This window comes from Schistocerca serialis, chromosome 1 (assembly GCF_023864345.2).
Source record: "Schistocerca serialis cubense isolate TAMUIC-IGC-003099 chromosome 1, iqSchSeri2.2, whole genome shotgun sequence".
NCBI classification, from domain to species: domain Eukaryota; kingdom Metazoa; phylum Arthropoda; class Insecta; order Orthoptera; family Acrididae; genus Schistocerca; species Schistocerca serialis.
In genome coordinates, this window is record NC_064638.1 from 375,699,355 (window position 1) to 375,713,217 (window position 13,863).

General features: G+C 38.6%; 1 protein-coding gene across 1 annotated transcript in view; it reads right to left on the reverse strand.

Moving 5' to 3' along the window:
• LOC126474384 (ankyrin-3-like) overlaps nucleotides 1-13,863 on the reverse strand; it is a 186,811-nt gene that overhangs the window by 87,606 nt on the left and 85,342 nt on the right. The window contains exon 18 of the mRNA XM_050101887.1: nucleotides 12,448-12,582. Coding sequence (XP_049957844.1) covers nucleotides 12,448-12,582 — 135 coding nt within the window. The remainder of the gene's footprint in view (nucleotides 1-12,447; nucleotides 12,583-13,863) is intronic.

Sequence of the window (13,863 nt, forward strand, 5' to 3'; positions counted from 1 at the left end):
AAACCAACAACCTCCTTCCTAGTCACCATGACCAACTATATCCTCACCCACAATTGTTTCTCCTTTGAAGATATTATCTACACACAAATTCCGGGTACGGCCATTGGCATCCTAATGGCACCATCCTATGCCAACCTATTCATGGGACATCTAAAGGAAGCCTTCCTAAACACCCAGAATCCCAAACTTCTCACCTGGTTCAGATTCACTGATGACTTCTTCATGATCTGGATCAAAGACCAGGACGCCTTATCCACATTCTTCCATAACCGCAACACTTTCTTCCCCATTCACTTCACCTCGTCCTACTCAACTCAACAAACCAACTTCCTTAACGTTGACATCCACATCAAATATGGCTATATTAGTACCTTTGTGAACATTAAACCTACTAACCACCAGCAATACCTCCACTTTGATAGCTGCCACCCATTCCATACCAAGAAGTCCGTTCCATATAGCCTAGCCTTTCCTGGCCACCACATTTGTAGTGACAAGCAGCCCCTCTCAATATACACTGAGGGTCTCACTGAGGCCTTCACAGACTGTAATTACCCTCACAACATTGTACAAAAACAGATCTACTGTGCCTCTTCTTTCCTGTCACCAACCACCTTCCAAAGTCCCACTCTCCATTCACAGAGGAGCATTCACCTTGTGACAAAGCAAGCTGGGATCTTTTTACTTCCTCTCTTGTTTTGCCATCTGACTCCTTAAATTGATTTTTTTTCATTTTTGACTAATTATCATTAACATACATGAGTATAATCTGCATTTTCATGAAAGAGAAAGGTTGGCCCTCAGTTTTCAAGAGTATAGCACCTGATCTAATTTTGTGCTTAGTTTTGTGTATGTAATTAATTTCCTGATTTATTTTCACTATACCTAGTAAATATCTTTCATTATAGGGTGAAATCAGTAACTTTTTCATAATTTAAATTCTATTGTTGACCTACAAACAAATACATATTCTGTAATAATGATAAAACATTTGGAAAAAGAATCACTAGGATTCTTAAAGTATTTATTTGGTTCTATTCGAAAACATTTTAGCAAAGCCAGTTCTAATCTAATTCCAAAATAATTACCAGTTTCGTCAAAAGTATTGTTTGTATAACTATATCTGTTAATTTCATCATTTAAACAAATAATTCTACCCCCATGAACCATGGACCTTGCCGTTGGTGGAGAGGCTCGAATGCCTCAGGGATACAGATGCCGTACCGTAGGTGCAACCACAACGGAGGGGTACCTGTTGAGAGGCCAGACAAACATGTGGTTCCTGAAGAGGGCCAGCAGCCTTTTCAGTAGTTGCAGGGGCAACAGTCTGGATGATTGACTGATCTGGCCTTGTAACACTAACCAAAACGGCCTTGCTGTGCTGGTACTGCGAACGGCTGAAAGCAAGGGGAAACTACAGCCATAATTTTTCCCGAGGGCATGCAGCTTTACTGTATGGTTAAAAGATGATGGCGTCCTCTTGGGTAAAATATTCCGGAGGTAAAATAGTACCCCATTGGGATGTCCGGGTGGGGACTACTCAAGAGGACATCGTTATCAGGAGAAAGAGACTTAGAGAAAGCTTTCGACAATGTTGACTGGAATACTCTCTTTCAAATTCTAAAGGTGGCAGGGGTACAATACAGGGAGCGAAAGGCTATTTACAATTTGTACAGAAACCAGGTGGCAGTTATAAGAGTTGAGGGGCATGAAAGGGAAGCAGCGGTTGGGAAGGGAGTCCCCGATGTTATTCAATCTGTATATTGAGCAAGCAGTAAAGGAAACAAAAGAAAAATTCAGAGTAGGTATTAAAATCCATGGAGAAGAAATAAAAACGTTGAGGTTCGCTGATGACATTGTAATTCTGTCAGAGACAGCAAAGGGCTTGGAAGAGCAGTTGAACGGAATGGACAGTGTCTTGAATGGAGGATATAAGATGAACATCAACAAAAGCAAAACCAGGATAATGGAATGTAGTCGAATTAAATCGGGTGATGCTGAGGGAATTAGATTAGGAAATGAGACACTTAAAGTAGTAAAGGAGTTTTGCTATTTGGGGAGCAAAATAACTGATGATGGTCGAAGTAGAGAGGATATAAAATGTAGACTGGCAGTGGCAAGAAAAGCGTTTCTCAAGAAGAGAAATTTGTTAACATCGAGTATAGATTTAAGTGTCAGGAAGTTGTTTCTGAAAGTATTTGTATGGAGTGTAGCCATGTATGGAAGTGAAACATGGATGATAAATAGTTTGGACAAGAAGAGAATAGAAGCTTTCGAAATGTGGTGCTACAGAAGAATGCTGAAGATTAGATGGGTATATCACATAACTAATGAGGAGGTATTGAATAGAATTGGGGAGAGGAGGAGTTTGTGGCACAACTTGACAAGAAGAAGACCGGTTGGTAGGACATGTTCTGAGGCATCAAGGGATCACAAATTTTGCATTGGAGGGCAGCGTGGATGATAAAAATCGTAGAGGGAGACCAAGAGATGAACACACTAAGCAGATTCAGAAGGATGTAGGTTGCAGTAAGTACTGGGAGATGAAGATGCTTGCACAGGATAGAGTAGCATGGAGAGCTGCATCAAACCAGTCTCAGGACTGAAGACAACAACAACAAAGACAACAACAACAACAAAAAACAAATAATTTGGCTTAACCCTCGTGGTAGAAGAAACTGTTAAAAAGAGCCAATTTTTAAATGTATTCAGTTAATTTAAAGAGTTATGTTTTAATTGTAATTTCTGTAAATTAAACATCAAATAATGTTATAGTTTCAGAACCTATTACCGTGATGATATATAAAGGCCCAATTTTTGGTCTCGAGTCAGTCAGTCCACAGCCGATTTTCAGACAAGAAACCCTTGCTGGTGAGGTCAACAACAATGCATCAACTTAACTGTGAAATAAGTGTAATTCAAATAGGCACCGACAGTGACTGTTCAATACGTACCGTATTATTCTGCAAGAACTGTGAACTGTTCCTGTAATAAATCCAGAATCAAGACCTGTCCTATACATCCTCTCACAACCATCTACTTCAGTCCAGTCACAAACATCATCTATCCTGTCAAAGGCAGGGCTACCTGCGAAACCAGTCATGTGATCTACTATCTAAGCTGCAACACTTGAGCTGCATTCTACATGTGCATGACAACCAACAAGCTATCTGACCGCATGAATGGCCACCAACAAACTGTAGCCAAGGAACAGCTGGACCACCGCATTGCTGAGCACACCACCCAACATGATGTTCTTCATTTCAATGACTGCTTCACAGCCTTCTTCCGACCAATATCTGCTTTTCTAAATTGCGCTGATGGGAACTCTCCCTGCAATGTATCCCACATTCCCGAAGCCCTACTGGCCTCAACTTTCATTAGTCATCGTCCTTACCTATCTAGCCCCTTACCTGTTCCCATTCCAACACTACACAGCCCTCTATTCCACCAATGTACCCTAAGTCTTTTTACTTTTCTCCTTTTCTGCTACACCCCTTTTCCCCAACTCTCTAGCTAACCTCCCGACTGCACCTAGCTTCACTACCCTATCTCCACCTCGCACCTGTACACTCCCACAAGCACCACTTTGCCATCCCCCACTCCTACCTTGCTATCCTCCCCCTCCCGCCCCAGCCTCCTCCTCACTGCCAAAGACTGTCACGTGTGTGTGTGTGTGTGTGTGTGTGTGTGTGTGTGTGTGTGTGTGTGTGTGGGGAGGGGGGGGGGGGGCGGCGGCACGCATGTGCATGTTGTCCATTTCCGATGAAGGCCGTGTTGGCTGAAATCTCACTTTCTGACAGTCTTTTTGTTGTGCCTATCTGCAACTCAGCATCTCTGCTATATGGTGAGTAGCAGTTGCCTTTTTCATAATATTGATACAATCCATCCTGGATTTTCCACAGTTTGTTTTTATCTAAGCCTTATTTACTGTTGTTCTCTATGGTACTGCTGGCAATTCCTGCCTCTATGCTTGAAGATCAAGTATTTACACTGATGTCATGTATGTTTTTTTTAAAAAAACCTCAATTGCCTTAGCGAGTATCACAGTCCACCCAACTTTTATATTTATATAAGTTAAGCTCTCATTTTATTGCTATTAACTGAAATGTCAGAGAGTGGTCTATTTGTGTTATCTGGTTCAATGTGCATCTTAAATATCTGAGTTTACTTCCAGGAAATAATGCAGTTTCTATCACTGATGTCTGTGGGAACATGACAAATTACTATTTTTGTTTTTAATGTGTTTGAAAAGTGTTTTCTGTGATAACTTTGACATAATAATATTATAACTCTTTGGAATAAAACAAGAAAAGAAGAAGTTTGTTATTCCATGGTGATTATAATTAAAGTTTCTTGGTGTGCAAGATTAGAAAATAAAATAAATTGAAAATGCAATTAAACTGAGTCCTTAATGAATCCAAAGAGCAACAAACTGGTGACCCCAACATGACCAGTAAGACAATGACATTTTCAAAGTAACTGCAGTCAAATTTTCGCGAATTTTTTAACCTGAATTCATCGCATATGGTGTTTAAAAAATATGCAAAATGTCAACAGTAAATGAACCTGAAGGTAATAATCCTGAATGCAAACGAAATTGATAAGGTAAGCATTAAGCTACTGTCATTTTGGATGGAAAAACCAAACATCCACTTTTCTCAATCCAACACACAATTTGCAATTGGTGGTATAATTACTGAGGTGACGAAGTCAACTATTTGCTTGCTCAGCTGGAGTCAAAATTTGTTGAAAATGTCTGTGATCTAGTTACAAGTGACAAGAACAATAAATATTCTCTTGCAAAAGAACAAATTTTGACCATCTTTAAAGAAAGTGAAGAGCATCAAATTAAAAAAAAGTCTTGAGTGGTTTAGAACTATGTGACGAAGCCTAGCTAATTATTAAGAAAAATCCGGGGCTTTGCCGAAACTAATGTGTCAGTCAAGATTTTGAAAAAACTTTGGCTTGACAAACTTCCTAGTAGCATAGAATGTAGTTTAGTTATATCTCACGAAACAGTGGATAAGATTGCTCAAATGACAGATCATATGATTGAAATGCACTCTGTTGAGGAGGCTGAAACTGCATCAGTTCAGTCCATTCTTTCAACATCACAATCCATGTCAGACCAAGATTTTCTCTTAACAACTGAAGAAATGGAAAATGAGATAAAAATGCTTTGCAAAGCAAGCATGCAAGATCGCATAGTAGAAGTAGAGCAAAATTCAATAAAAACAGAAAATACTGCTATCATCATTTTAAATTTGACACATGCTGTAAGCCTGAAAAATGTGTTCAGCCTTGTCAGTGGTCAAACAAGGAAAACTAGAAATGATAGACATAACAGCATCTGAGTGTTCTACCCCTGTACTCACATCAAGCTGCCAATATCACCTGTTTGTTAAAGACTGGAATAGTGGAAGTTATTTTCTGGTAGGTAGTGGTGGGATTTGTCTGTTACACCAGTTTCAAAAGGCAAGAATGTTCGACCCTCTGACTTCATTCTTTCTGCTGCAAATGATTCAAAGATAAAAAGTTGCTGTTCCAAGTATAAACCTTCGATTTAGGGCTTAAATACAATTCTGAACAGCCATTCATTACAGTAGACATATCAAAAGGAATACTGGGGGCTGATTTCCTTCATCATTATGGTTTACTCGTTGATCTTAAAAACAAAAAATTGATAAACAATATCACCAAAGTAAAGATCTCGGCAGAAGTAACCACTACAAATGCTAAAGACTCACAAAGCTCACTCTAGGCAACATGCCAGTTTTCTAAACTTTTGGAAAAATTTCCTAAACTAACAAATTCTACCATAGTACCAAAGATGTTGAAGCACAAAGTACAGAATTACATTACTACATCGACCGGTCCACCAGCATACAATAAGGCTCATTGTTTGGACCCACATACATTGCAAGTTGCAAAAATTTAATTTCAGTTTCTGTTAAATATTCCATGCAATCACAATGGGCTAGAACTAGATTTCTGTTTCCCGTATTTCAATAGCATCATAATCTCCAGAGCAACATGTTGAGCATCTAAACTCACTCATTAAACAGCTGAATTAATATGATATTGTAATAAATGTTGACAAATCAATATTTGGTGTACAACAGCTAACATTCTTAGGACATTAATTACACCTACAGAAACAAAGGCAGATCCAGAAAAGGTTGCGGCAATAATGAACTACAAATGACCTGAAACAGTTCGTGATCTTAGAACGTTCCTAGGGATCATCAACTTCTATCGTCGGCACTTGGAACATGCTGCTGAAAATCAAGCTTTGCTGAATGATTACTTGAAAGGCACAACTAAAAATGCCTGAAGACATACTGACTGGATGGAAGAAGACAGAAGAAGCAACTGCTCAGTTCCAAAAATGGAAAGAAGATTTTGCAAATACTACGCTTTTGACACTTCTTGGGTTGCACAGTCGACTTGCATTGTTTGTAGGTGCATCAGATGCTGCGGCAGGTGCTCCACTGCAGCAGTGGCAAGATAGATTGTGGAGAACAATTGGATTTTTTTCAAAAAAAGTTCACAATGGCATGAAACAAGTATTCCATGTATGACAGAGAGCTGCTTGTTTATACATGTTGTTGTTGTTGTGGTCTTCAGTCCTGAGACTGGTTTGATGCAGCTCTCCATGCTACTCTATCCTGTGCAAGCTTTTTCATCTCCCAGTACCTACTGCAACCTACATCCTTCTGAATCTGCTTAGTGTATTCATCTCTTGGTTTCCCTATACGATTTTTACCCTCCACGCTGCCCTCCAATACTAAATTGGTGATCCCTTGATGCCTCAGAACATATCCTACCAACCGATCCCTTCTTCTGGTCAAGTTGTGCCACAAACTTCTCTTCTCCCCAATCCTACTCAATACTTCCTCATTAGTTATGTGATCTACCCATCTAATCTTCAGCATTCTTCTGTAGCACCACATTTCGAAAGCTTCTATTCTCTTCTTGTCCAAACTATTTATCGTCCATGTTTCACTTCCATACATGGCTACACTCCATACGAATACTTTCAGAAATGACTTCCTGACACTTAAATCAATACTGGATGTTAACAAATTTCTCTTCTTCAGAAACGCTTTCCTTGCCAATGCCAGCCTACATTTTATATCCTCTCTACTTCGACCATCATCAGTTATTTTGCTCCCCAAATAGCAAAACTCCTTTACTACTTTAAGTGCCTCATTTCCTAATCTAATTCCCTCAGCATCACCCGACTTAATTAGACTACATTTCATTATCCTTGTTTTGCTTTTGTTGATGTTCATCTTATATCCTCCTTTCAGGACACTGTCCATTCCATTCAACTGCTCGTCCAAGTCCTTTGCTGTCCCTGACAGAATTACAATGTCATCGGCGAACCTCAAAGTTTTTATTTCTTCTCCATGAATTTTAATACCTACTCCGAATTTTTCTTTTGTTTCCTTCACTGCTTGCTCAATATACAGATTGAACAACATCGGGGAGAGGCTACAACCCTGTCTTACTCCCTTCCCAACCACTGCTTCCCTTTCATGTCCCTCGACTCTTACAACTGCCATCTGGTTTCTATACAAATTGTAAATAGCCTTTCGCTCCCTGTATTTTACCCCTGCCACCTTTAGAATTTGAAAGAGAGTATTCCAGTCAACATTGTCAAAAGCTTTCTCTAAGTCTACAAATGCTAGAAACGTAGGTTTGCCTTTCCTTAATCTTTCTTCTAAGATAAGTCGTAAGGTCAGTATTGCCTCACGTGTTCCAGTGTTTCTACGGAATCCAAACTGATCTTCCCCGAGGTTGGCTTCTACTAGTTTTTCCATTCGTCTGTAAAGAATTCGTGCTAGTATTTTGCAGCTGAGACTTATTAAGCTGATAGTTCGGTAATTTTCACATCTGTCAACACCTGCTTTCTTTGGGATTGGAATTATTATATTCTTCTTGAAGTCTGAGGGTATTTCGCCTGTTTCATACATCTTGCTCACCAGATGGTGGAGTTTTGTCAGGACTGGCTCTCCCACGGCCGTCAGTAGTTCCAATGGAATATTGTCTACTCCGGGGGCCTTGTTTCGACTCAGGTCTTTCAGTGCTCTGTCAAACTCTTCACGCAGTATCGTATCTCCCATTTCATCTTCATCTACATCCTCTTCCATTTCCATAATATTGTCCTCAAGTACATCGCCCATGTATAGACCCTCTATATACTCCTTCCACCTTTCTGCTTTCCCTTCTTTGCTTAGAACTGGGTTTCCATCTGAGCTGTTGATATTCATACAAGTCGTTCTCTTATCTCCAAAGGTCTCTTTAATTTTCCTGTAGGCGGTATCTATCTTACCCCTAGTGAGATAGGCCTCTACATCCTTACATTTGTCCTCTAGCCATCCCTGCTTAGCCATTTTGCACTTCCTGTCGATCTCATTTTTGAGACTTTTGTATTCCTTTTTGCCTGTTTCACTTACTGCATTTTTATATTTTCTCCTTTCATCAATTAAATTCAATATTTCTTCTGTTACCCAAGGATTTCTACTAGCCCTCGTCTTTTTACCTACTTGATCCTCTGCTGCCTTCACTACTTCATCCCTCAAAGCTACCCATTCTTCTTCTACTGTATTTATTTCCCCCATTCCTGTCAATTGCTCCCTTATGCTCTCCCTGAATCTCTGTACAACCTCTGGTTCTTTTAGTTTATCCAGGTCCCATCTCCTTAAATTCCCACCTTTTTGCAGTTTCTTCAGTTTTAATCTACAGGTCATAACCAATAGATTGTGGTCAGGGTCCACGTCTGCCCCTGGAAATGTCTTACAATTTAAAACCTGGTTCCTAAATCTCTGTCTTACCATTATATAATCTATCTGATACCTTTTAGTATCTCCAGGGTTCTTCCATGTATACAACCTTCTTTCATGATTCTTAAACCAAGTGTTAGTTATGATTATGTTGTGCTCTGTGCAAAATTCTACCAGGCGGCTTCCTCATTCATTTCTGTCCCCCAATCCATATTCACCTACTATGTTTCCTTCTCTCCCTTTTCCTACACTCGAATTCCAGTCACCCATGACTATTAAATTTTCGTCTCCCTTCACAATCTGAATAATTTCTTTTATTTCATCATACATTTCTTCAATTTCTTCGTCATCTGCAGAGCTAGTTGGCATATAAACTTGTACTACTGTAGTAGGCATAGGCTTTGTGTCGATCTTGGCCACAATAATGCGTTCACTATGCTGTTTGTAGTAGCTTACCTGCATTCCTATTTTCCTATTCATTATTAAACCTACTCCTGCATTCCACCTATTTGATTTTGTGTTTATAACCCTGTAGTCACCTGACCAGAAGTCTTGTTCCTCCTGCCACCGAACTTCACTAATTCCCACTATATCTAACTTCAACCTATCCATTTCCCTTTTTAAATTTTCTAACCTACCTGCCCGATTAAGGGATCTGACATTCCACGCTCCGATCCGTAGAACGCCAGTTTTCTTTCTCCTGATAACGACATCCTCTTGAGTAGTCCCCGCCCGGAGATCCGAATGGGGGACTATTTTACCTCCGGAATATTTTACCCAAGAGGACGCCATCATCATGTAATCATACAGTAAAGCTGCATGCCCTCGGGAAAAATTACGGCTGTAGTTTCCCCTTGCTTTCAGCCGTTCGCAGTACCAGCACAGCAAGGCCGTTTTGGTTAGTGTTACAAGGCCAGATCAGTCAATCATCCAGACTGTTGCCCCTGCAACTACTGAAAAGGCTGCTGCCCCTCTTCACGAACCACACGTTTGTCTGGCCTCTCAACAGATACCCGTCCGTTGTGGTTGCACCTACGGTACGGCTATCTGTATCGCTGAGGCACGCAAGCCTCCCCACCAACGGCAAGGTCCATGGTTCATGGGGGGCGGGGGGGGGGGGGGGGGGGGGGGGGTGTTTATACATGGCTGTCAAATATTTTAAATATCTGTTAGAAGGAAGAGACTTCCATATTTATATTGACCAAGCACCTCTAACATATGCATTCAAGCAAAATAAAAAGAAAGCAATGCCATTCCAATTACGTTATCTTCAGCATATTTCACAGTTTACTACAGACCTGTGACATATATTTGGTAAAGAAAATGTTGTTGCTGATAGCTTATCAAGGCTTGAAGAATCAGTTCCAGGTAACTATGAAGATATAGCCCAGGCACGAGAAGATGGCTAGGAGCTTCATCAACTACACTCCAGTGGCCATACATCATTTAAATTAAAATACCCACTTGACACATGAAAAAGAGGTCAGAAATTGAGGTAAAACATACAATGCTTGCCAGAAAAATAAAGTATCATGACATGTTCAAGAGCCACTAGGACAATTTCCCTGTAAAGAGGAACACTTCAAAATAATTCACCTTGACCTGACAGGACCAATGTCTCCTTCGGATGAATATACTTATTGTTCAATATGTATTGATACAAGTTACAAATTGGATGAAAGTAGTATCTCTTCGAGACATACAAGCAGGAGCAATAGCATGAGCATTTTTCAGTTGTTGGATCACCTGATAGTGATTGCCTGTGGAAGACAATTTAACTCAAAGCTATTCCAAGGTTATCAAAATTATGTAGTTGTAATCAAACACAAACTACACCATATCATCCTCAATCAAATAGAAAAATTGAAAGATTTCATCGGACACTCAAAGCAGCCATCCATGGCCATACAGCTGCTAAATGGACTCCAGTAATACCTGTGCTCCTTCTTGGTCTTTGATGCTGAATTAGAGAAAACTCTAAAGCTACAATTGCAAAAATGGTTTATGGCTCGCACATCAGGATATCAAGTGATTTTTGTCAAGGGTATGGCACAAAAAGGGCTTCAGATTTACGCCAATTTGTGTCACAGCTGAAGCAGTATATGAATCATCTGAAACCTGTACAATATCCCGACAAAGCAAAAGAAACCTCATTCACACATAAGGACCTCAGCAACATAACACATGTGTTTGTAAGGGCTGACCGAGTGAAGAAGGCGTTAGGGCCTCCATATGAAGTGATTGAAACGAATCAAAAATTTTTTGGACTTAAAAGTGAAAGGCCAGATAAAGAATATTTCCACTGGTTGATTAAAACCTGCCTACCTGATTAATGAGAATAATAAACACCCTGGAGACATTCTGGTTGAACCCTCAGCACAGAACCAACAACCAGACTCTACAGAATATGAAAAACCAAAAAGAACAACGATCTGGCCGTGAAATTCGATTTCCAGCAAGATTAGTTATAGTCTTATACTGACTATGCTACTATGAAGGGGATGATGTGGGAACATGGCAAATTATTATTTGTATTCTTAATGTGTTTGAAAAGTGTTTGATTTGATAATGTTGGCATAATAATATTATTATTCTTTGGAATAAAATGACAAAAGACGTTTATTATTCCATGGTAATTGTAATTAAAGTTTCTTGGTATGCGCAATAAGAAAATAAAATAAATTGAAAAATCTAGCTGAATTAAGTCCTTAATGTATGTAAAGAGCAGCAAGTACTAAGATAGTTATCTTTCACATAATATTAAATAACTAAAATACACAAGCTGGCAAGAAAAAACTGTAAAATTACAAAGAAACAACATGATTAGGCTAATAATTAACCTTCAGGAGCTGTCAAAATACACATTTAAAAGTAGAGAAAACTAGTTTATAATTATCCACATTTTTGTACTTTTAAATGTTTCTGTTCACAGTACTTGAAATTTTGGTTCTTGAATGTAAGTAATGCCAACTATCCTGTCTCCTCATAATTTTTTCATTTTTCTTACATGAGTTTCTTAAAATAATAATGATTCTTTTCCACAAGGCTGTTGTATATGTTTTGGTTGATTCTCTGTAAATCCAACTGCTTTCAGCAGCATTAAATCTTTGGTAACAATCTTCATGAAATAATTTTTCTTCCTACATCAATCCCATCTGTCTCAAAGCAATATTCTGCCATCCACCCAACCTATGCAATACCTGTGTCCATCTCTATGCCCACCACACACGCCATCCAAGATAAGTGCTTTAGCTTTAAAGAAGGTGTCTGAAAGCTAAGCACTTTTCCATTTTTTTTATACACCTGCATCTCCTCTGCTTAGCAAGCAATGACCTATCTTCATGTTAGATTATATAATTCATCAGCGTTCAAGACAGATAAAGACATTGTTTATCCACAATATTTCATCAACAAATTCTGTTACAAAATATCATGGCAAGGAAATGTTTAACAGGCTGTGTGCCCAGAAAGAATATGTTCTACAAATGTGTGTCATTAATTTCAGGTTTAGAAAGCAAGAATATACTGTTAACTGTGGAGGCTACTGGACCAGAACAACTAACTGGAAATATAGGAACTGTCTGGAGATGGAAGAAGAATTATTTTAAATAATTCAAGTACATGGATCCCACAGAGTTACAGTAGAATTACTTACCAACTGACATCCTATTGACATCAATCCTCTCATCCCTAGTGACATCAATTTGCAAAGAATCATCACCAAGTGATTTCATGTCATCGACTGTCATGTAACGGTACTGCTGATGATCATTCATTCCTGGATCTTCACCTATGAGATTTAAAAATAATGACATAATACAGAAAACTAGATTATTTACAAAAAACTAGTTTATTTATACTAATGCAAAATCTAGGTCATACTGTAATAATTAACATACACGGTAGATGAGAGAGCACAGTTTTGGAAAATCATTTTTGTCATTTATAACACATGAAAATGTGTCTGAATAACAATTACTTCAGCATTTGTTGCAAAGGTATTGCATATGGAAATGGAAAGCTGACTTAAAGTGGGAAATCTTCCCCAATGCAAGTTTAAATGTAGTATCTTGTATTTCACATTCCAAACTTTCCGTTATCCAAAGGCTTTTCCTCAACTCATAATTGTTATGCTGAACATTACAACACACAAATTGCAATAGCATCATTCCCCAGAAAAGTATCCACGATTCTTACAATGTTTAGCGTGATACATATTTCATAGTTGCATTATCATGTGTTAGTGTGTGGCTGTGAAATGGGTCAAAACATTTAATTCATTATTATGTTCATATCACTAACAATCACAGAGGTTAGAAATACAAATTCATAAAGTATCTAAACATAGAGATTGATGTATAAAGCACAAAGACAATTTTTACAGAACACAAGCAATGAGATTTACAAGGTGTACCTAAAGTAACAAGAAATATTAAAATGGGAAAACAAAGACACATAAGGGAAATGGTCTTATCTGTCTCTGTTGAAGAATTCATCTAGAGAATATTAACTGTTTTCATGTGAAACTCCTCTAATTACTTTTAAATGATCAGTTATTGTAGTATCTTAATATTACTTAGAAGTGACTTAAAGATTTCTGTGCTATGGTACATTACCCCTTTTTGCACTAAAAACACATTCTTCAGATCACCATGTATGATACATTTACTTCTTGTGTTATGAAGGTGATATGACTCACTCGCTTCACATTGTGAAGGACTGTGAAGCATGGACATCATGATTAAAAAGAGATATTGTGAGGTAGTGATTAATTTCCCTCCTTGCTTCAAGAAGATAATGACATGGCATTCTCGAAGGCACTGCATACACAATTCTAATTATATTTTTTGAATGGTACAGACATTTTTATATTGATTAATTGCCCCAGAAGGTGGTTCCTTAACACATCAGTGAATGGATGTAGTCAAAACAGGCAGTTTTGAGACACGGAGGTCTCTAATTTTCAGATGGCAAATGTTGCTACACTAAGCCTTTTCAAGGTTTGGAGAATGTGGTGTTCCTAGTTAAGTCTGTTACGCATATTCTGTATGTGTTGACTCTCATGTGCAAT